Raw genomic sequence first — 24,583 nt, 5'->3', positions numbered from 1 at the left:
AGAAGGCTAAAGACTTTTTTTTTGGGGAGGGGGAGAGTTGATGAATAGCAAAAAGAAAAACAAAGCAGGGAGGTGAGACAGAAGAGTAAGAGTTGGCAGTAAACAAAAACTGTGCATCAGTGTGCCTGACACTCATGAAGTATTTTCTGTCAGATAAAAAAAAAAACGCATTGCTCTGTAATCTGTCTTCCAGAATTGCAAGCCTATCAAAAATCTTCCCTACGCTGATGCTGTACAAACTGTGGGAGGATGGGAAGATCGGCTCCCTGGATGACCCTCTGGAAAAATATGTGGACAACTTCACCATCAAAAACCCTCTGGGAAAGACGCGAGACTCTGAGCTGAAATATGTGACAGATGGCCTGATATTTTTGGACAGCGGGGAGGTTCAGATCCGCTCTTCCTCAGTCACCCTGCGCAGGATGGTCAGCCAGCTCTCGGGTAAATACAGCTGCCAACTGCTGTGATATGATTGAAGGTTTTGAGAGCTAAAAAGATACAGCCTACTGTAGTCCCCCAGGTCTCAAATTTACAGTTAGTTTTGTGTGAAAATGCATCTTAGATACACAGTATATTTTTTTTTTTGGAAGAAGAAGACATACTTTTTAATGATCCCCAAGGGGAAATTACATTTGTACACTCTGTTGTTACATTACACACAGGAACATGTACAAACAGGAGCTCATACATGCACTAAATGGAGAGATGTCAGAGTGAGGGGGCTGCCCATTAAAGGTGCCCCGAGCCGTTGGGGGTTCGGTGCCTTGCCGAAGGGCACCTCAGCCGTGACAAAGAGTTGAACTGGCACCTCTTCAGCTAACAGCCCACACCCGTACGAGAAGTCCCTACGGGCTGAGCTACTGCTGCCCCAATTAAATAAAATTTTGGTGCTGGATATGGACTAACCCACAGGAGCTGACCTATTGAATCTTGAGGGTGGAATAAAAACCTTTAAAGGGGTGATAGAATGCAAAACCGATTTTACCTTGTCATAGTTGAATAACGACAGTTCGGTTGGTAAATAGGACATACATAGAAGCTCAAAATCTCATTCACACCCCTTTACTATGAAAATCTCATATTTTGAAACTGCAGCTGAAAACGGGCGAATCTCAACAAAGCTGGAAGCTTACGTAAGCATCCCAAGACCTGTACCTTTGTCACGCCCATGGGTGTATAAAGAGAACGGTCACGCCCCAACATTTACATAGGCTACACAACTGACCTGAGATCAGGTAGTCTTCTGAATCTAGGTCGCGCAGATCTCTGCTATTCCATTACAAAATTCACATCTGAAACTTTTTTATGCGAGAAATCAACTATGTAGAGGTGAAATATGGGCCGTTTTACGAAAATTTATGTCTAATTGCAATTTTTGTCCGACTGTGTGTCGGAGTTCAGCGGCCGGTGCTGCCTCGCCACCTGGCCAGCCTTCCTTCACAAACCCTGGCCTGCTGTGAGGTAGATTGAGCTCCGTCAGGGCTGGCAGCCCACGGCACTCCATACCCGCGCAAAGTCACCGTTTTGTGGGTTAATGGACTAACAAACACCGCTGCCTGGACAGAGCTCCAGGGCCTGCAGCTCCCCTCTTCCTGCTAAATGCCCCGTGTGTGTGAGTGAGAGCGTGGTCAGTGAGCTTGTTACGCCAGCAATCTCTTACCACAGGTTCCAGTTATAATATATAACTTATAATGTGTGTAATTATAATGTGTTGAGTTATTTAAACAAACGATCGGTGAAATAAACACCTCTTGTCCGCGAGTCTCATTGATAGAGCCTGTGGCTGGATGGAGCTAGCTCTATCAATGAGAGCTAGCTAGCTTCCTCTTAGAATTCCTCTGAAATTCACAAAAATTTATAAAATTGAAATCGGACACCATTGTTAGCTTTATAAGACCTTGGGGTAGAGGTTATATAAGTGGCGTGACGAAATTCAAACTGTAAATATACTCGAATTACTCCGAAAATGAAGCTAACTATCCGTGATTTGTATCCACACATAGCTAGGATTGAAGGGACAGTCGCAGCTAACGAAACCCCTAGCTAGTGTTCACAAAAATTCATTAAATTGAAATCTGACACCATTGTTAGCTTTGTAAGACCTTGGGATAGCTGTGATATAAGTCCCGTGACGAAATTAAAACTGTAAATATAGCTACTAGTTATGCCGAAAGTGTAGCTAGCTAGCTGCTCCTCCTAACAAAACGAGTGACGTTCATAAAAATGCCTTACATTGAAAACGAACACAACTTTGCTTTGTAAGACATTGGGGTAGATGTTATATAAGTGGCGTGACGAAATTCAAACTGTAAATATATTATAGTTATGCCGGCAGCCGGCCGCGGAGCCCTGGTAGTGCAGTATCCAGAAAGGGTGACTTTGCCCTGGGTATGCAGCCCAGCAGGCTGCCGCTTTTCGTCAAGACTGTGTGGAGCTCCTAAAGTCCAACACGTCTTACCAAATTTGCAATTAGCCATCAATTTTCGTAAAACGGCCCATATTTGAGCTTTATATAGTTGATTTCTCGCATAAAAAAGTCTCAGAAGTGAATTTGGTAATGAAACATTGCAGTGTTTGGAATATGAGATTCTGTCGCTTCTCTGATGTGTGTGTATGGGGGATTTGCTCAACCAATCAGCCTGCGTCTCTAATGTGTGTGTATGGGGGTTTCGCTCAACTAATCAGCGCGCAGCTCATCTAAATATTCATGACCATACCATATGTGGAAGAAAAGCTCTTGTTACAAATAGGGCCAAAACACAGGGATGCATAAGGGCCAATAAAATATAGGCCATTTTCAGCCCAACCAATGTTACATACCCCATTAGGAGACCATAAGGAACAGTGTGAAATACCCTATATAATCATTCTATCACCCCTTTAAATAAAAGAGGAATAACAGGAAGAAGAGGTTTTTGGTATATTTGACATAACATTTTCTTTATTCGATAAGCTTGTTAAATGTAAACATCCACATTGTATGCAACTATTTTTTTATAAATGTTAAAGTCATTTTAAGCACATATGGCAAAAAAAATTATATCTGACATCAGATTTGAATATCTTGAGGTTTTGGACCGTTAGTCATACAAAAAAAGTAATATGAAGACATCACCTTGGGATAAGCATTTTGATTTTTACTATTTTCTGACATTTTATACACCAAACAATCGGTTGATTAATTAGGAAAATAAACCTGTGCTGATTAGGTTTAATGACTTAAAATATCATCCTAAACATCAGTGAGATTTGTCATCATAAGTTACTGAAATGAAATTACAAAAAAGATCAAACATGAATCTTCTAGATCAGAGGTTCTCTATCTATTTTCAGCCAAGACAAGATTAAAAAATGTAAATATTATTTATTGAACTATTAAGCATTTTGTGAAATACGAAATACAAATATTTATGCCATGATAATTAATGAATTCATCTTAAAACATTTCGCAGACCCCCTGGAAGAGTGCCATGGAATCACTGTTCTACTTTGTATAGATTGCACTGAATACCTGCAATGCAGTGAAATAAAACATTACCTATGCGGGCCGTTTGGATACTTACCATGCTGGAGTCATCAACAGTTTGTATTGACACAGCAAAAACGCTGATATTGTGTTGCATAAACAGGGACTTGTTCATCTGAAGAAGCTTTTCCACTTCTAATACTTTACTTAGTGCAATGAATTAAAATAAAAGATGAGAGAAACTCCTAAAGCAAGAAAATCATCTAATCTTCAAATACCCTACCCTGTCTTTGTTTATCTTTGAGGTATCAAGCCTCAACTTAATAGACTTAAATAAAACATGAAGAGATATTTCTTTGAGCAGGATAGAGCAGAAGTAGAAGAACACAAATGTTGTGTGCATACAAACACAATTTCTCTGTTATATTTGCTGACATGGGTTGATCCAGGTCTACCCAGGAGACTCCGGGCCACAAGTCTGCTTTGGAAAGGAAAAACACAAACTGCAATCAATCTGCTGCAAGACGATGTCCTCGTAGCAGACCCAGGCACTAAGTAAGATTTGTTATGCTGCGTTGATTTCAGTATTTCAATAGGTAATCATTTTTTACATCTGTATGGGAGGGCCTTATTATAAAGACAGAGCGCATTGAAGTGCCATAAAGAAGGAAAAGTAATGTAAAGAACCCATAACGTAAGTTGTTATGAGCTGCCGACCCAGAAAACTGAACTTTTATGAAGACAAAAGTGGATACTGACGTGAGGAAACAGCAGGAAGAATGGGGAGACTGTGGGATCCTGACAATAACCTATGTCTGATGTTACATTGCATGCATTTTATTACATTGACATGGAGGCACCATCATGCAATACAAGTCAATGGAGAGCAGAGAGTTGTTTCCCCTCCGGTCGGCACGGCTTTCAGAGTATGACCCGGTGCGCTCTGTCTCCATTTGCTGACAACAACATATTTTGTGTAATCATGTCAGTTTAAAGCATTAGTTTGACATTTTGAGAAATGGGCTTAACTTCATTCTTGTCAAGAGTTATATGAGAAGATTGATACCACTCTCACGTCTGCACAGTAAACATAAACCTACAGCCAGCAGGCAGTTAGCTTAGCTTAGCATTAAGACTAGAAATGGGGAAACAGCATTGTCCATAAGTCACAAAATCCACCCACCAGCACCCTAAAAGTTAACTAAACGACACATTTGTTTGATTTGTACAAAAACGATGTAGGCTAAATGTGTAGGCTAAAAGTGTCGTGGTTTTACAGGGTGTTAAGTCCTGGACTGTTTCCTAACCACGAATTGTGTCATGATGGTAACAGATCGGACTCAAGCACAGAGCTCACAACAAAAGGTTTATTTAAACGGTAAAGGGAAAAGGAAGGGGAAGCGGGGAGGCAGACGCCGGGAAAAGGGGAGCAGCTGAGGGGAAGCTAGAGGGGCTGTAGGGTGGAGATATCCAGGGGGCTGTGACCGGGGAGCCGCGGGGGCTGGAGAGCAGAGGGAGCGAGGAGAGGCTGGAGCTGGTTGCCGAGGGAGGGGGTCCGTGTAGTGGAGCCAGCTGACTGAGATGACGGCAGGAGATGGAGATGGTGACTGGGGAAGAGAGAGAGACACACAACAGGTAAGCGAACGTTAGGATACAGGCAAGGAAAGAAACAATGAGGATTTCTGAGAAGTTCAGCTTAGCGTGTCACCAGCGCGACTGGAGCAACAATCAAGCAGAGACGGTCTGTTGAGCCGGGGTAGAAATACTCTTCTTGATTGGAGATGGCTGGCAGGTTTGTGTGGCGGGAGATCAGTGATTGTTGATTGGCAGCAGGAGTGTGTAGTCAGCTGGCAGCAGCGGTGGGGTGGTGAGAGCAGAGTAGGCGCAGAGAAAGAGAGAGGGAGAGAGAGAGAGAGAGAGGCAGGCAAACAGGACAACACAGGAGAGGAGAAAACCAACCGAGAAATAAACCAAAGAATAGTAAACAAAACAGAAAACTCACAGCCAGCCGACCCCAACCATCACAAATTGTCGTTTTTACTTTTCAGTTTTTTTGTACAGATTTTGTACAGATCAAACAAATAACATATAAATCAGGAATCAGAATCTGGCAGAACCGTTTACCTATTGAGAGAGCCAGGCTAGCTGTTTTCAGTCTTTATGCTAAGCTAAGTGGCGCTAGCTTCATATTTATCCGTCAAATAGTACTGTATCGGCTTTCTCATTTATCAACAAGAAAGAACTATTACTATTTCTTCAAAATAGGTGTCGAGTTTCAACATGTAAAATAGTTTCTTTCTCTTATTTTCTACATCAACAACCAGCTTTTTGAGACACTCTTCATCTGTTTCACTTGCTTCCTTTCAGATGTCACTACAGCAACCTCGCCTTCTCACTGCTGGCTCATGTGATGGCTGAGCGAGTGGTCGCCGTTGACTACCAGCGGTGGATTACAGACAACATCCTGGACCGGCTGGGGATGGAGGACACCGGCTTCGACATCACCCCGGAGCTCCAGGGCCAGTTGGCTGTGGGAGTGTACTCCAACGGAAAGCCAGCCCCGCTCTATGACCTGGGTTGGTACCGGCCTTCGGGTCAGATGTTCTCCACGGCTGCAGACTTGGCCAAGCTCGCCATGATGCTGCTGGGCGCTTATCACCGCAAGATGCTGGAGCCAGACTCGTTGAAGATCATGCTGACCCCGCTCTTCAGGTGCGATAAGGACTACTTTGCCAATCGTACTGGGACGCCGTGGGAGGTGAATGAATTGATGGGCTACGAGATGGTGCGTAAAGATGGCGATCTGGACGGCTACTCTGCCACCTTCTCCCTGGTGCCCAGACTGAAGCTCGGTCTGGTGGTGCTCATGGCTGGCAGCCGGTCTCAGAACCAGGACTTGGTCACCAAGGCCTACAACCACATCATACCAGCCATAGAAAAAGCCTTTAGGGAGGCCAAGAAGGTCCTTTATCCCCCGCCAAAGCCAGAACCTTACATCGGCTTTTTCACCTACAGCAACATCACATTTTACGAGATCAAAGTTGGGCCAGACGGAGTTCTGATCATGCAACAGTTTGGGCCTCAGATTGAAGAGCTTATCCCAGAAAAGTACAGGACAATAAAGCTTAACTACCTGGTTGACCGGGTGTTCAGAGTGGTTTTTGAAAAGGAGTACCCTTGTGTTTTGAAAGTCGGCACGGCCTCAGTGTCCCTGGAAGCCCAAGATGGCCAATTATTTAACTTCTACACATTTGACAAGAGCGGTTTGTCCACTGGTTTTGATGCACCAGGACTAAACACATACAATGTGGTGAGAATAGCCCGCAAGCCAACCTTCTCGACCTGAACTGCAGCGATGCTGCGGCCTAAAGACAAGTGGTGTGCCCTTGGGATGTAAGGGACTCTAAACAAAAAGGACGCTGTGAATATTGCAAGACCAAAAGAAAAAGCTGGGGTCATTTCGGCGGTCATTTGTTCTCCAGATTAACAGAGAGCGCACAAAGGGACAGCAATGTGTATAATGTCCTGCACAGAATGATGTATGGGACTGTCCTTCATCATGGATCCCAACTAAACATTCACACTATGGCGATATGGTGCATGTGTTTTTTTTCCTGCCTTCATTTAAACCGCTGTAACAATGTCTTGGTCTTTTCTGTCCTTGAGTTTTCATGTGAGAGCGCAGCAGAACAAAACATACTCCTGTTGTGGAGAAGATTTCATTTTCAATTGTTGGACCATGATTGCAATTCCACAATGTCGGCTCATACATATTACTACTACAATAGCACTATTGGGAGGAAAACAGTATTTAATTTCTTCGTGTTACTATGAACTATGCTTGTGACAGGTAGAATTATGAAAATTTGTATGACCCAAATGAATATGCATCCCTTTTTTTTAAATGCTGATGTTGCCACGGGTACAGAACTACTGAGTTAATGTCAAGAATCAAAATAGTTTGGCTCCCTAATGGGAGGCCATTAAGGACAGAGAGGCTTTGGGCATCATGTGTGACTCTTTGCTGTTTAATCCCAAAAGAAATGGACTCCAATTTGTCCTGACCTCTAACACCAATATAAATAATACACTGCTCTCCTACTGCTACAGGAAAATGACAGATTCAAGTGTACAAAATAAATCTCACAGGGCTTAGGCTGATGTGTTACCTTTTCATGTTGATTTGAAGATGTGATGGAAATGGAATAGATAATGACAATGTTGCCTAGTCTTGAAGCACCAGTTGCAACGAGGCTATGTCAATGCAATGCTAAGAAATAATGTGGCTGTGGATGGAAATATTGAAAATTGTGTTGTCACAGGCCACACATTACTTGATGCGTTCATGCCACCTCGGGAATAACAGGCACTGCCCCCCTGGTTACGTTGTTTTTCCGACTGGCAGCGTTCACATGGTCGGGATGCGCGTTCTTCTTCTTCTGTTATATTGGCGTTTGGCATAACAACTTTTTGCATGACTGCCACCAACGGTTGGCCGTAGCCTAGAGCATCAGGTGTGTGAAAACATGGAGGCCACAATAACAAAATATTTTCTGCTGTTTTGTTATGCGAGCATCCAAACAGTACATCGCCAGGTGTTTGTTTGTGTTATCTGCAGGACAACGAACGGGAAAAGACACGGATAATGTTTTTTTTTATACATAGGCCTATTTATGAATAATTTGAAACATGTTATGTCTGTGTATGTTTCTTGGCAGAGGCATTTGTCCACAATAAACAGTTTATTGTCATTGAAATATGTTCAGTGAACCAAAGTCGCCTCCATCAAACGTCAGTTGTCAACAACAAGTCACCAACTGGGGAACTCGGTTATCAAAATCCAGCCCGAGTTTCCCACCTCTGATTCCCACAGGAAGTTACGTGAATGGTGACGTTTTCACTCGGCAAAACGTTTTTCCGATGTCCATGAACGCACGGAAAGCTCATTCTGATGGATGATGAGAGGAATAATGCATTTGGGTCATGCAGTATAGGAAACAAAACTGTACCAACATGCAAAGTATACCCTGCGTTGATCCTCAGCTATTGTTGAGGTTTGTTATTTAGGATGAGATGTCAGATGAGACTATGCTGATTTTAGAAAAGCAATCACACAATGCAATCAAGATGATGAATAACACTTCCTGCATTCATATAGTAACAAAACATCAAACATAACCAGTCATTAACATTTAAAAAAAATAAATAAATAAAAATGTGTGGACAGCTTCAACATTTATTTCTTTTAAATCAGACATTGCACAATAGCCATAATCACTTTTTAACTCTGCAATCACAGTGAACGAGGGCTGACCGATCAATCAAATCATGTACACGATGGCTGGCCGTGCAACAAGAGACAAAACCAGATTAGGAAAAGCTCACAGCAAAGCATTTGGCTACATTCTTTGTTCACAAGTACCACTGAAACACGGAAAAGTATTTTACCTTTTTTGTTTTCTTTTTTTCTTTGCTGCCCAGCAACACACATCAATTTCCGAATGAGAACAAAAATAATCAAGTGCATCATGTTATCATTCGTATCAGATTTGATCCTACTTTCCCTTTGGATTCAACCTCTAAGGCATACAGCAGATACAGAATAAGACAGCAGGTGGAATATGCAGGCACTGTTAAACAGTATTATCCACTGTAACAAACAAAATCAAATCAAAGTTCATATACATGTAAGCTCTTTAAACACATGTACAGTAATATGTTTAAAGGAACAATTTGACATTCTTTTAGTTTCTCGCCAAGAGTTAAACTAGAAGATCAATACCACTGGAGCTAGCAGACGGTTATCTTAGCTTAGCATAAAGACTGGAGACAAGGAGGAACAGCTTGCCTGGCTCTGTCTGAAGGTTAAAAAAAACAATTATTTGCACCTTTAAATCTCAGTAATTAACGTATATCTCTTTGTTTAATCTGTACCAAGCCTAAGTGTAAAAACATCTTTCTTGGTCCCCTAAAACCACAACTTGTTTTTAAAGGAAACGGAAGTTAGACTGGCCGTAGCTTCAGTAATGTGACGTTTTAAACAGGATATGCTATTTAGTTCCAAGAGTGATATGCATATAGTGATACGTGTATTATGATTAGAGGGGTTAGGTAGTCAAACAAAAACACATTTGATTAATTCATGTTACTCTTTCCAAGTTCAAGATGAGTCATTCAAAATAATTTTACGTTTTGCAGGAAGAGAGGGAGGTTGTTGTAAAAAATGCTTTTTTTCTTTTCTTTTTTATATATATTTTGTGTTTAGCATGTAAGAAAAGATAATGAATAATTTACAAAAGGACACAGTATTACAACTTGGAAAATGTATTTTTCATTTGACTGTGTCTTTAAACTGGTGTTCTTTTTTGGTTTCTTTTACAGATTGAACAAATGACATACGCAGTAACATGGTAATGTGAGACCTGCTGATTGGTGGCTACCTTGGGAGCCAGGTTAGCCGCTTCCCCTTTTCCAGTATTTATACTAAGCTAAGCTTCATATTTAACAGATATGAGACTAGTATCGATCTTCTCATTGCTCTTGCTTGTTAGCTTATTTAAATCAAGTCTCAGTTAGAACACAGAAGTCTTGCAGGCTGTCTCTTTACATGCACGTGTGAGGATTACAGTGTCCATGCTCAGTGTCATGTTAGGAGTCAACAAGGGAATAAAAGCATTGGAGTCCTTACTCTCAGCCTGAGCTCTGGCACTTGACACAGAGGGTTCGAGTAAAATCCTAGGGAATGGCGGTGAGTCTCTGACAGAGCTGTTATCCTCCGTCTGGGAGCAAACGAGTTCTCGGAAGCCTTCCCTGAACCGTGTAGAGAGCAGGCTGTAGATGATGGGGTTGACTGCTGAGCTGAGGTAGAAGAAGACTCCCGACAGGATGTGGACGTATTGATAGATGTTGTGCATCAAATCAGTCCACTGGCTAATGGAACTCCACAGGAGCCTGTCGATGTGAAAGGGTGCCCAGCAGATTCCAAACACCGCCACAACGATCGCTAGAGGATGAGGCCAGAGAGAATGAGGCTGTTTAAACAACTATCTTTGTTACAGCTATCTACTATGTATACAGTTGTAATGTCATCTGTACCCTTATGGGGAATATCAAATTAGACAGAGACAGAAAAGGGACTGAGTGAAAAGACAAGGGGCTACAAGCTAAAAGAACATCACATTTTAAAAATAGATAAAACAGAAACCAATTTCCACTTCAGTACACTCGAGTTTTGCTGATGCAGTCTTACTTGGTGTGACCAGTTGCTTACGGTGGCTAATATTTGCTAGTTAACACTTTATACATAATTCTGGCATTATTTTGGCAGTTCATTGCGAAGCTACAAAAATGATTTTATTAATCAATTAGTTGATCGCCAGAAAATTCATCAGCAACTATTTTGATCAGTGATGAATCATTTTAGTCATTTTTCAAGCAAAAACTGTCAAATGTGAGGATTTGATGCCATTATTTGTCTTATATAAAAGTAAACTGAATCGCTTTGGGTTTTGGACTATAATCCAATGAATAAAACAGGCCAAATTAATACATCTCAACATTTTTGACTATTGTCAATACTGTAATATAGTGTCACTTTAACAGCCACAATATACGCACCCCAAAAAAATCCCAAACATCATTTAAAAGTCTATTTTAAATAATAAAAATATAGAAGATCTAATCAGTTAGGCTACATTTACTTGAACAAGATACATCTTGTCCCATTAACTTTATTGCCTAAAAGATCAAATTGAACACAAAGTCACACAAGTGTATAAAGTCTTAAAAACTTTAGTATTTGATGGTAGTTTCACTGTAAATGTGTCACTCTGAGCACTCATTACATTCCTCTCCTACTAATCCATGCATAATGCTCTCAGGGTGTTCTCACTGAAGGAGATGCAGCAGGCTGTTTGGCCAATGGTGGGCATATGGCATTAAACTGGCTTAGCTTTGTTGAAAGCTTGCTGGCTCTTCACACAGTGAGGGATATTTATAAAAGTGAGTGGCAAACATTTGACACAGTTTCTCTCTTTTGCCAAAAACAGAATTTATGAGACTTGTCTATTTAACCCTTTGACAAACAGTGCTTTACGTAAAGCCTAAAGGTTGGAAAAAATATTCATACACTATGTTGTTTGACAGAATCACAATAATATTCTGTATCATCTTGTTCCAGCTATTCATTAAAGCTACTGTACATGACGTTTACACAGTGAAATATTCAAACCCAAGATGAAATATCCCAGGATTTTATACACATTTCCAGCCTGACATCTTGGGTATTTTCAGAAACTTTTTCATCTCCATAATAGCCTAAATATAGTTCTGTGGGTTTTAACATTTTGAGTTTGTACTGCCTGCCATATAAACTGACCCACACTCACAGGTAAGTCACATTTAACGGAGACAAATTGCGAATATTTCTCTAAAACATGACATATTTGTGACTAAATCAGCAACAATGATGAAAGTCTACATGCTAGCAGCTCTGTGAGACTGTAATGCTAACATGCTGATGTTTAGCAGCTATAATGATTACGATGTTCTCTGTCTTAATTTAGCCTGTTAGCATGCTAACATTTACTGATTAGCACTGAACACAAAGAGCAGCTGAAGTTGATGGGAATGTCATTAGTTTTGCAGGTATTTGGTTAAACAGCAAATATTGGGAAAATTTATATTTTGACATTAGGATGGTGCAAGAGGAAAAGTTAAGAAATCACCAAAGATATTACAATTCATCATGAGAAAAGGTGAATGTCTGAACCAAATTTAAATCCATCAAGAATTTTTTTTAAAGTCAACCTCATGCTGACGCTAGAGGAAAAGTCAGCGGTCAGTAGGATTCATCTCCCCGTAACCATGATGTATGTAAAAAAAATTTTTTTTAAATTAAAAACATTGCCGTGGCAATGCATCCGATAGTTGTCAAGATATTTTAGTGTGGACCTAAGTGGTGGATGGAGTAACTGACATTATTGTCGCTAGCATGACACATTTTTTTCATGTCATAAACTAATATTTGAACACTAAAAAATTAAAAACAACGTAATCAACAAAGTAAAAGCCGTCATCAGATTCAGATTTTTATAGTAGAAATACCTGACACATCCCATTTGAAAATACCATTAAGATTCTGACCTTGGCAGTAACATATTAGGTTTCCATCAGTAACAAACTGATAGGTTTGCATGGATGACTCCCACTGGAATTCAATACCCCCTATTATTTAGCTACATGTGGTAGAAGATATATTGGTGGATATATCAGTCTAGAATGAAACTCCCCATACAGAAAAGAACAAATCAATCATCAATAAATTTAGAGGAAATGGGCCTTACAGAGGGGTAGATGGACTGTAAAAAGGATGCTAACAGTGTACATAAACCCTCATCAAGGCCGAAAGCTTAGAAGATGTGACACCCTCCAGAATACAAATGATCCATACAAATAATTGGCACTTGTATGGCATTATTTGCTTTGTGTTTTCCTCACTTTTTTCTTGGGAACATATCTAGGCTTTGATAACACAGGGGATCTGCTGTGAAATCATAGCAACCTTTCACAGTAATGTATGTTTTCTGAAGAGAGAAACATCTTCCGCTCCAGGCTAAAAATACATCTCTTCCGACTGCACTTTGGCTAAGAAGATGATGGCTACAAAAGAATAAAAATAAAATGCACTTACATGTTGAACTTACATGTGGCTCTTTGTTGTTTGGCTTATTTGAAGCTAATGTACGTATATGTGATTCTTGCTGCTCTGATTTTGTACCTTCATGGTTGGATGTACTTGTTGGAAGTCACTTTAAACAAAACCGTTTTTACTTGTATTTTTTGAAATATGTTAGGTCCATATGTGTTTGTGTTATGTGGTGAATGTGAAAATGAACTGCTACCTCCTCTGTCAGCTCTAGCCACTGAAAAGAAATAAGCAGAGAAATCAGGCCAATTACAAAAGCTGGTCAGTCTGACGTGTTGTTGCCTGATTACTATTCATAAGGTCTCCCAGTTGCGCTGGGTAAAGGATGCCGATAGCCATGCTCTCATTGGTCAGCTGTTAGCCAATCAGAGTCGAGCAGCATAGCTCGTTGAATATTAATGAGAACTGGCACAAATCAAGCTGAGTTTTCCTGCAGGCTTTCTATACCACGCTAGAATGGCTTGAAACAAGGTAACCAAGGCATTTTTTCCACAAAAAATGTTACAGAGTCCATGGTAGAAGTTCAGACATTACCACAAAGTAATGAAATACGTGTAATGTAATGAGAAAAGAACTCACAGAGCATCTTGTTGATCTGTCTCCTGCGCCCATTCGCACTGATCTTCCTTTGACCGGTCTTTCCCAGGTTGCCGCTGGGCTGCCGCCTTTCTCTGCACAGATGAAGACCCATCACCAGGTACAGCATGCTAATCATCATCATGGGCACGAAATAGAAGCACACAGTGGTGATCTGCATGACCATGTTGTAGATCCACAGGGGCTTCAGCACGGTGCATATGGCCGACTCCTCCATTCTCTCTGGCAGGTAGAAGATGCCGTGCAGGGAGGTGTTGGGGATAGCACAGATCATCGCCACCATCCACAAGATGGTGATGACCCGCTTGGCGTGCTGGTTAGTCGACAGGTATCGTGTTTTGAGTGGGTGCACCACAGCTATATACCTCTCCACGCTCAGCGCTGTGACGTTGAGGATTGAGGCGAAGCAGACCGTCTCGAAAAGGAAGGTCTTGAAGTAGCAGCCGCCCTCGCCAAAAGGGAACGGGTAGTTCTGCCACAGGTCGTAGATCTCCAGAGGCATCCCGAACAACAGCATCAGGAGGTCCGACACCGCCAGGCTCACCAGGTAGAGGTTGGTGGGGTTTCGCATCTTCTTGTTCTTGGCTATCACCGCACATGTGAGCAGATTCCCAGACAGGCCGGTGAGGAAGATGAGAAGGTAAACAGTGGTCACGGGGAGGAAGAAGGGAGATCGTTTTGGACCCAGGATATGAAAGAGGTTGGCTTCAGTGAATTGGTCGTTGGTGTAATTCCCAGTGATATTTAGGGGCATGCTGTAGTCGTGGAACAGTTTGGATGCGTTTGAAGAGGAGCCCTGCAAAGAGAGCTCCATTTCAGAGAGGAGAACTGGAGGAACAACGAGGAGATGTCAACACATCCTGCGCCGACTTCTCTGTCTGTTCAACACTCGGGGCCTGCTTTAAAAAGAACAATAGAAAGAGGAAACAAACAGTGCTATCAGAAGGGGAGTCCATTTGATGTATAGCTCTGTGGCGATTCCTCTTAAAGTCTAACTTTAACAAAGTTTAACATTTATTTTTCTTCTTGTTTCATAAATCACACTTTTAAGCTGAAACTCAGTGATTTGCATATTCCCAGAACTTGAGAACTACTCAAATCTTAACTAAAGGCTTTAAAAGATTTTAATCTTTAACCCTAGCCTAGAAATCTAGACGCACCCTAGCGGCAGCAAATGTAATTTGCAGCCAGGGGGGTCTAGCAACTCTCCGTTGGCTTGCGAGCTGGAAAAACCAAACTCTGGCCGGGCCAATCACATCGTGTTATAGAGTCGGTGGGCGGGCTTATGGCTGCTGCTGCTGGCAAACAGCAGTTTTTTGAATCAGCTTTGGCCGCGACTCTGGAAGACTTGGAGTTAAGCTTTTCTTTGAGAAAAGAACAAAGAAGCACTGAAGTAATTCTTAAAAAAGGAAGATGTGTTCGGAGTTTTGCCAACCGGATTCAGCAAAAGTTTAATCTATCAACTAGCTCCACTACCTTCTTCGTTGCTCTGGTTGGTTGTAGTGCTATCCTATTGCGTGGAGAAGGAATTTGAAAGACAACCGTTTATCCCACCCATAGGAATTGAGCCCTGCCAATGGTGAGTTCCCAGACCCAACATCTTGTCTTTAACCCTGCTTAAGATGGAGGATATTATTTTCCTGATTAATTGTTTTGTCTATAAAAATCTTTATATTCCTTGTTTTATCCGGACATCAGTCCAAAAACCCGAAGATATGAACTTTGCAATAACAAACGAATCAGCAAATTAGCAAATGAATATTTGAGAAGTTGAAATAAGAGTTCTTGCTTGAAAATCACTGAAACAGTTAATCAATTCTTAAAATAATTTTCTGCCCATCTACTTATTGATTAATCGACTAATTGTTTTATTTTTGAAGGGGATCGGCACCAGCAGGGAATACAGAAGCCAAGAAATATTAGGGCATATTAATAACATAATAAACGAATAATCAGGAGCGCCTGGTGCAGAAATGCATTATTCATTAATCAAAATACACACTGAAAGTGTTTATTTAGCAGGTAGGTTCAATGTATGCTACACAGATTGATTTAATCATACATTTGTTTACAAATGACTCAATTATCATTATAATTATCACCAATTATTAATTTTGAAAAGTAGAAACTATTGTCTGTAAGCTAAAGTAGGTGGAGCTATGCAGAGCTCACAGCACATAAAGAAACTGCAAGTCATGAGACCTCATTTTGTCTAAATTAGGCTTATGTACTTTTTTTTTACCCTTTATGTCAAAATACATTTTCTGTGGGTAGGATGAAGAAAAATCATTTTAGTAAAGGAAAAAAAAAAGAGTCTGGTTTAAAAATGGAATGTGTTGAGGATAATTGCTAAAACTGCCATATTACGGTTTAAATCATTCTCACCAACCAGTGTCTGATGAGAATAATTATCACATATACCCCCACACACACACACACACACACACACACATACTGCACTGATAGATGCTAATGACTTCCTCTAGAAGGTTAATTATGGTCACACACGTCATGCATCACCCAGCAAATCAAAGGTTATGTGACATAAGTATGAGCTGCATTGTTGGAGTTAACCTTAAAGACACTTCAACATCCTCTAATATAGGCAATTATAACGTAATGGCATTTAATGGCGTTTGGATTTTTTTTTTAATTGGGTAATTTAAATATAAGTTAAGCTTCTTCTTATATGCAGCTAACCTTGATCAAACACTAGCAACCTATGAGCTTTGTTTTAGTATTTGCAATACAAATAAACCTCACCTTGATGCTGCTGGTTTGTAACCCGCTTCTTACAACGCGCTCTGATCATGATTGGAAATGACGAAACAAACGGCGCAAATGAGGCAAATAAAACACAAAATAGAAAATGGAAAAGTTGTTGGACGCTACAGACAAGAGGCAGACGGAGGTTGACAACTGCGCTGCAGAGCTGATGATGGTGAGATGTAACCTAGAAGACGGGAGAGAGAGGAAGAGAGAGAGAAAGAGAGAGAGAGAGAGAGAGAGAGAGAGAGAGAGAGAGAGGGGGGGAGATCACGGAACAGCCTGGTTTATTTAGCCTCTGGTTCGAAAGGTTTGAGTTAGGGAGTGCACGTAGAAGCGTTGTCATTCAAGCACGTTCAACAACAAAAGAATGAAAAATACTATAATAAATCTAAAATGTTGCAGCTAAACTCTACAGGGATATTGTAACAGTAACATTAATGTGGAATTAAAAAAAATTAATCGTCATAAAAGCACTGAATGCTTGCTCTTGGGGGAATTACTGGAATTGTTGGGTCTTTGTAAATTACAGAGTGTGGTCTAGACCTACTCTGTCTGTAAAGTGTCTTGAGATAACTCTTGTTATGAATTGATACTATAAATAAAATTGAATTGAATTGAATAAAATACTGTTGTGTACCAAGGAAACGTTAGGGACTGTAGAAAAATTATTGGGGGGGGGGGGGTCAGAAAATTAGGGTTGGCAGGGTATTTTTGAGAGAGAAGGGGAGCTCAGAATGTTTTTCTCATCACAGAATAAAATTATTTTGACTGATTATGTTAACTTACATTCTATTCTGTAAGAACTCGTGCGCTTGCGACTTACAATGTACGTAACAGCTACAAGTGTATTCACCCACAAATAGTCTATAAACAAAGCATCAGGCTGTCTTTGAGATTTCATATGAACAACAGTTAAAGTTACTCAGGCTACCGAAGAATACCATAATTCTTCCGTTCAATTAGACCTTAGCGACACACCCCAAGCTTCCATCCTTAACAAACAGCCATGTATATCGGCTCTTCCAGTCTCTCCACTGCTGGCTGTTCCAATTTAACGGGAGAGAGGAGCAAGAGGGGTTAGGATCATCTTCAGCCAGAGAGGACATTATTTCTTCAGCTTCTTCTTGCGTTGTCACCCCGGTGGGAGATGTGCTAACAGGGCTTGCAACAGGTGAATTAGTCGTGCTATTAACGTCATTGCTACACAATTTCTTAGTAAAACCAAAATTAATTAAACTGCCTTGTTTTCTTTTTGCCATGGCTATATGATGCTTACTGCAGAATGGATTTCAAGGACTTTGCGCGCCGTTTAATGGCCTCCAACGTTTATATTTCTTCTGCGAATCTTTGAGTTAACATGTAGCCTACTAAACATGAGTTGAATTTGCACCGCAGCGCCGCCACATTTGGTGTGGTGGTGAAGTGCAGTCATGTGGCGTTCATGAGCGTAGGGTAGGCTCAGGTCTACGTCCGTAGTAGCCTATATTTTAATTTAACGTCTTTAATGGTAAGAGATCGCACAGGGATGGATAATGAGCGTTGATTAAGATTAAATTAGAGACCCCCTCAGACCCCCCTCAGATTTTTGACTTTGGTGCTTTCATGGGAGCCAGTCCTCACTGTATGGGAGCTCGGCTCCCTCTGGCTCCCACGTAATTCGAACACTGGCTAAACCCACCAGACTCTATTTAAAAATGCAGTATTTTTAGTATTTTCACATGTAAATTGGCAAACTATATGTTTATTTCAACCAAAACTAGAGTTATGATGGTTGGAAAAGTGGAAATACGGCCCAAAATGGCTTTTCATAGTTTAATTTTATTTCTGTCGACTTTGAATGAAGTGTATTTTACGAAGCTAAAATGTCTGTTTATTTACATTTTAGCAAACGCGATTTCCGATTGTTTTTATGTTTAAAAAAAAGGATCTACTCTTTAACAGAAAGGTTGCCCTAATCTGAGCCTGTCAGGGGCAAAAAGAGCCCCTTGTAAGGTAAATACAAGCTTTACAATTGCCCCATAACTTACATTGTAGCCTGTTTCGCTACTGCCGGTTGCAGCTATCTTGCTTAATACTGGACCAATTTCAAAGATTGCTGTTCCCATCAGTCACTTCGACATAAAAACATAGGAAAATAGGGTCCAGGTTGAAAAAAATAGTTACCCTTTTAAGACTCTCCTCAGACTGTTGTATGGTCCACAGAAATGCCTTCAGCTATGCATTTTCTGCTGCTCATGCTTTTGGAAAGATGTGGCAGTTAAGATGATTTGTTTCTGCTGATGGTAAACCTATTTGTCACAGTGCTCTGGTGACTGACCTCTTACATGCTCTACCATTGCCTCTTAGGTATTGTAAAGACCGAGTGTCACTGTGCTTCTGGTAGGGAGGAGGCTGGAGGAAATGCATTTGCAGGCACTGTGGCTAGGCATGTTGCTGCCTATTATCCTTATGCTCCATTTCTGCCAGAACAGCAGGTGACTTCTTTTCTTGTGCTACAGGCGGGTTACCTGGATAACACCATTGATCTCAAAATACTACAATCCCAGGCTAGGGATGTTGACATTCAGTATTGGCACTCTAAATGTGTTTTGAATCCCTATGAAGATGGTTTGTTGCGTTGCTCTGTAGGCCGATTAGCCCTGGCACAGTGTATTTGACCTATTCTTGTATTATTGTTAAACACTATTTCCATGGTGTTTCTCATGTACGACAAAGGGTGGGTAATATCACTCTTTAAATAACATTTTTGTATTCCTAAAGTTTCAGCGACAGTGAAGCTTATTTTGTCATGCTCAAAAGAAAAAGCTAGAACTGTTGTGAACATTTTGGCCAAATTCCGATGTGATAGGGGTACACCCTTTACTGCACAAGTGACTCAACAACTATATATCTATCTCACCATTGAGTGAAAGTTTCACATTCCTTACCATCCTCAGTCATCTGGCACAGTGAAAAAATAAACTGAACTACCAAGGAAAAGCTGACTAAAGCTATGATAGAGACAGGTAAATCTGGGGTTCAAATGATACCTGCTGTCTGAGATTAGAATAACTCCAAATGCAACTACTAATCTTGATCTTTACTAGGGAAACAGTTGTACATTTTTACTCCCCAACTTGTACATTAACTTTATCTGTATCTGTTGAATCAGTTGTACATTTTACTTCCAAATTGTATATATTTTAAATATTGCTCGTGTACTATTCAATTATTATCTAATGTATATTGTTTCCCATTATTTCATGTATACTCTGTATGTGTGCTGTGTGTCTGATATTTTTGCTGCTGCAACAACATTATTTCCTATTTTTTTGGGATCAATAAAAAAAAATCTAATCTAATCTAAAATATTTCCATTTGAAGCTATGATGGGACACACATTCCCAACCTGGGTGCGGGGACGAGGTGGTCCACCTGGGTATGTCCCAGGTCCTTAAATTTCTTTCACCTCCTTCCCTTCCTCACATCTTAAGGTAAATTTTCGGACATTAAAAAATAAATACGACCTCATGTTATGTCAATCATGTTTACACACTGCCGACGAAAATTCTGTTTGTCATAAAATCACACGAAACGGGTTCAGTTTTCTGCCTTTTTATCATCCATAGCAAACATTTTCAGGTGTTTTGACAAGGAGAATGAGCCTTTCCAAATGCACCACAGAAAAATGCTTGCAGAGTACAATGTATCATTTCATCAAATGGTAATATCCTGAAGGATGATGAGGAGGAGAATGAAGAGGGGAAGATGAGAGAACACAGACAGAAAAAGGAGACGAAGTGTAGTGATGGAGACAGAGAGCGAGGGCAGCGCAAATCCTTCAGGTAGATGACGCAGGCAGAGAGGACAGCCAAGGAGGTACTGTCAACGGAGAGAATCAAGGGATGAAATGAGGGAGGAGAGAGAGACAGAGTGACAGTGGCGTCGCATTTTGTATTGTTTTGTGAAAATGTTTGCAACTGATTAATTAATACGCATGGAACTCAGTGTGCAAGGTTTCTGTGTGTGACAAATTTGTGTAGGATGACAGATACGGAAAAAAACGCCTACAAAAAGTGTGCAAGGACCTTTAACTGTCCCACTGAGGAAGCATGGGAAAGACATGAGTAAATCATGCAAAGAGAGAGGAAACGAGAACTTGTGTTTATAGAGGGATGAGACATCCTTTCCTTTAAAGCACCACATTAATTTGTCAGCTGTATGGGCTGAGTTAGCTGAGTTAGGCTTCCGGGATGGCTGCTCCTGTGTATCCTCGATCCTAGCTCCTCGGTGATCCCTCCTCGTTACTCGCTCCTCCAGGGCAGAAATAAGAGCTTTTAGACGGCCTTCACAAAGGAGACCTAGAACAACTTCCGGTTCAAGCAAGGAGTGAGGAGAGACACAATATCACATAAGAGACTTGGGATCCAGCCCTGAAGGTGTTCAGCCTTGCACTCTGTTAACTCTTGAACACACCTCCATACTATCAATTTAGCTCCACCCAGACCAAAGCTCCTCATTAGCTGAGCTTATTTAAGGCACCTGTGCTGTCATGGCTACCTCTTTGCTTTGTCTCGGCCTCTCAGTTGCCACACGGGACCCTCTCTGTGACTTTTAGGTAGGTTATTGAGTTGAAAACCTGTTTTATGCTTTTAAGGTGTTTCTAAATGACTGACTTACACGTTTCGCAGCAGTCTGCTGCCTGCTTGCTTTGTTGGTGTTGTAGAGATTTTACGTGTTTCAGAATCTCTGAAGAAGGAGAGGCTGGGGTCCAAATGAAGGGTTAACACAAAGATTTATTAATAAAAATGATAAGTCAAAATACAGAGAATTATGCTGCAGCGGGCCTTGAAAATAGTTGCTTAACCCTAAAGTTCCCACATCTATTTCGCGCCGAACCCCCTGTCGGCCCCCTGCTTTATTCCTCCAATCCCAGGGGTGGTTACTTTTCTCCTTCGTGAGTAAGAGCCTTCCTCATAGGCTCTTTGTTGGCATGGTGACAGGTTGGACGCATCTTGTTGGTTTCTTCGCTGTCCAGTTAAGAAGGACATGCTCTAAACTCTGCCCCCTAGGGGTCATTTGCACCCACAGATCAATAGGTTCTATCATGTAGATGTTAAGTCTTACAAGTTTACATGAATTAACATTCTATTGTCCCAACCCACACTAAGGCACCAGGAGGTTGGAGACTGAAGGAAGCAGAAGGTTATTTCCCTGCTGTGTAGCAGAAGGTTTCTCTTTATATGATAATAGTTGGTTTTAATCTAATCTATCCGCAAGAGACAGGAAGAGAGGGGGAGAGGAAGGGTCTGTCTTTACCTATTGTTTACAGACACAAAAGGTGGTGACTGTGATAACCAAATCAGTCTCGACATCCGCAGTTATATAGATTCATTCCTATTTTCATAACCCGGTTGCAGCATACAATTTATTACTTAAAGCATAAAACATACATGATTATTAAAATCAGCACTGTTACAACTTTATTTTACTCAACAATGTCTGCCTAGTTTCGCATTGCCAGACCTTACTCCACAGCGCTGTGCTGTAAGGTCTGGCTCTTCCACACACATACACTCCTGGATAGGAGAAAAAAACGGTCTGGGTAGTTTGCATTTCTTTAAATCAATCACAACCGTTTTTGGCGGCGCTAAGCTCCGGACGCAAAGCCGGTCGCTCTGGAAAATGGTCTTTGGAAGTAACATCTTTTAAACGCCACATACAATATTAAATTATGTTAACTGTTCACACAATACAGTATTGTGAGCACAGTATATAAATTAGCTGGATACATGGTTAAACATAATTTGCTCTTACCGGTGTATCATTGTGTGTATTTTGTCCATAGCAAATCCCTGCTTATTAGTCTCAAAACGTCTGTTGCATATTAAATGCTGTAAACATTCTTTGTAAATCTTTACAATCATTCCCCTCAAGAACCAAGCAGACCTGTCTTGTTGCATAAACCACATTTTCTTCAAAACTTTTTAGCGTGTAGCTTGCTAGCTCGAAGTTTGTTGTTGTTTCCCAAAGAGAACCGATATTTGCAAGGCGACGGACATCCGGATGTTCCCGCGATTATCCAGTAAATGAATTGTGGTTGATCCAGACTAGGGTCTGCCTGACAGGTATTCCAAGGCCCCCTACCTGGAGTGGCGCGATGTACTCCCTTAGTCTACTGAGCACATGGTGATAAGGTATGAATAACTTAACCAGCAGCAAGTTATAACTGCCTGAGGTAAATGTTTTTGCACATGCATTACTGTTATTATTGTGTAACTGTTTGTGTGCCCTTCGACCTCTGTCAGATCTCACTGATCAGAATCAGAATCAGAAAGGGTTTTATTGCCAAGTACGTTTTTTGACACATACAAGGAATTTGTTTTGGTGTTGTTGGTGCACATCACACATTCTCTAAATGTAATATTAAACAATATAAGTATAGGTATAAACAATATAAGTATATGTACACATTATGTATTCAATTAAAAATAAAGATAGAAATAAAATAAAATAAATAAATAAAGAGCAAAGAGCATTACAGCAGAGAGAACAGTGGCATGAAGAGCCAGGTGAGTCTTTCTTCACATAAGCTCCTGTCAGGCAGCGGGGTAGACGGAGCTTGTTGGTGCATGAAGATAAGTGTTTAATATGCAGTGGACTACTGCTTGCTTTTAACATAGCTTGGACTAAGTGATCATGATATTATAATGGAATGATGTTTAGTGTAGTTATCCTTATTCAGTTCTGTAAAAAAAAAAAAAAAACACATCTCTTTTTAATTGGTATCACCCATTTGTATCATAAATGGTAACACTATTCATCTTCATGAAGATATATCTGTGTGAACTAATCCTTCTTTCCTATGGAGACTTTTTATCTTTTTACTGTCACATCATCTACAGCAGTGGTTCCCAACCTTTTTTCCTTGGCACCCCCCTACTTATGTCTAAGAAAAGCTGGTTGTATTTTCTCTATTTGGTTATGTTTGCCATAAATGTATTGTGGGTGGAGGATCCTAAGAACAGAGCCTAATAACTGCTTCTTCTTTTTTTTTTATAAGTGATATAAGTGATTTTAGCCTCAAGGTAATTGTCATCCCTTAATTCTTTAAGTGCCCATCTAGTGATAAAGCTACTGGATTAGTGGTGATAAGATAAAATAGGCTTTTATTGTCTCCCTTGGGATATATTTGTCTTGGTCATTCGAGAGAACAGAGGTGACCGCTCACAGCCTTTATGTGTCATGTCTCGCCCTGCATGCATGGCTTGGACATGGGACTACATGTCCCTACATGTCCCTACATGTTTGCTGTGTGGTAATTGAGATGTATCATGTCCGTCAGTTTCTCACATACAAGGAATTTGCCTTGGTGTTTTTCACTTCTTAAACAGAAAACAAAAGATCTCTAACAAACTGCAAAAGTCAAACATAAACCTAGAATAGAAAATGTTACAATAAACACAATACATCTGTTTTAAAATGAAAGAGTTGTGCAGGAATGTGGAAAAATATTGAGCAGGACAGTATGAAATATAAAGAATATGTAAGGTACAGAGGTAATAGTCCTCAAGATGAGCGTTAATGTAATGCATAGAGACATACCTGTATGTGGAAGCTTTACGTTAATGTAACGTGTAGTGGGGTTGGGGAATAAGTGTCAGACCATGCAACATAGCACAAAACGGAAATAATAATTCGCCTCAAACTGAAATTTGTGTGCGAGAGAGCAGCGGTTGTCGAGCGAGCTAGAGTGAATGAAAAGAAGGAGCAGTGTTAAAACAAAGCAATGAATCGGTGAAATAACATCCCTACTAGAAATGCAACCGTAACAAGTATTTCACTATCACTATCCCTATTCATATTTTAAGATGCTTCAAATTATGTCCAGCTAGAAAGAAATCGGAAATTGGTAGCCTGGATGCCTGCCAAACTTAGCCCCGCCCACAACATTTGATGTTGGAAGTTCAGTCTGGACTTGATCCGTTGTGGAGCAACCATCCTCGAACCAGAGCTGTTCGGACCAATCAAATTGTCAGGGCGGACTTCATACAACGATGGACAGA

The 24,583-nt window shown here is 40.7% G+C and overlaps 2 protein-coding genes across 5 annotated transcripts in view; one reads left to right on the top strand and one right to left on the bottom strand.

Annotated features, from left to right (window-relative positions):
• The window catches only part of lactbl1b (lactamase, beta-like 1b), a 29,572-nt gene extending 21,930 nt beyond the window's left edge, over nucleotides 1-7,642 (top strand). For all 3 annotated transcript variants that reach the window (XM_039798927.1, XM_039798929.1, XM_039798928.1), the window contains 3 exons: nucleotides 194-441; nucleotides 3,916-4,021; nucleotides 5,834-7,642. In XM_039798927.1, coding sequence (XP_039654861.1) covers nucleotides 194-441; nucleotides 3,916-4,021; nucleotides 5,834-6,812 — 1,333 coding nt within the window. In that variant the 3' untranslated portion in view covers nucleotides 6,813-7,642. The remainder of the gene's footprint in view (nucleotides 1-193; nucleotides 442-3,915; nucleotides 4,022-5,833) is intronic.
• Nucleotides 7,643-8,682: 1,040 nt separating this feature from the next.
• Nucleotides 8,683-16,733, bottom strand: nmur3 (neuromedin U receptor 3). 2 transcript variants are annotated; one of them, XM_039796437.1, is made up of 3 exons: nucleotides 16,533-16,733; nucleotides 13,752-14,668; nucleotides 8,683-10,469 (listed from the first exon to the last, which is right to left on the bottom strand). In XM_039796437.1, exons 2-3 carry the CDS (start codon nucleotides 14,581-14,583, stop codon nucleotides 10,039-10,041), a joined length of 1,263 nt encoding a protein of 420 aa, XP_039652371.1. In that variant the 5' UTR covers nucleotides 14,584-14,668; nucleotides 16,533-16,733; the 3' UTR covers nucleotides 8,683-10,038. The 2 variants fall into 2 exon arrangements, with proteins under 2 accessions (XP_039652371.1, XP_039652370.1); XM_039796436.1 differs by having other exon boundaries at nucleotides 13,752-14,665.
• Nucleotides 16,734-24,583: the final 7,850 nt, after the last annotated feature.

The sequence above is a fragment of the Perca fluviatilis genome, chromosome 4 (assembly GCF_010015445.1).
Source record: "Perca fluviatilis chromosome 4, GENO_Pfluv_1.0, whole genome shotgun sequence".
In the NCBI taxonomy this organism is placed as follows: domain Eukaryota; kingdom Metazoa; phylum Chordata; class Actinopteri; order Perciformes; family Percidae; genus Perca; species Perca fluviatilis.
The sequence above is the reverse complement of the archived record's forward strand: the minus strand, read 5'-3'. Positions and strand labels throughout refer to the sequence as shown.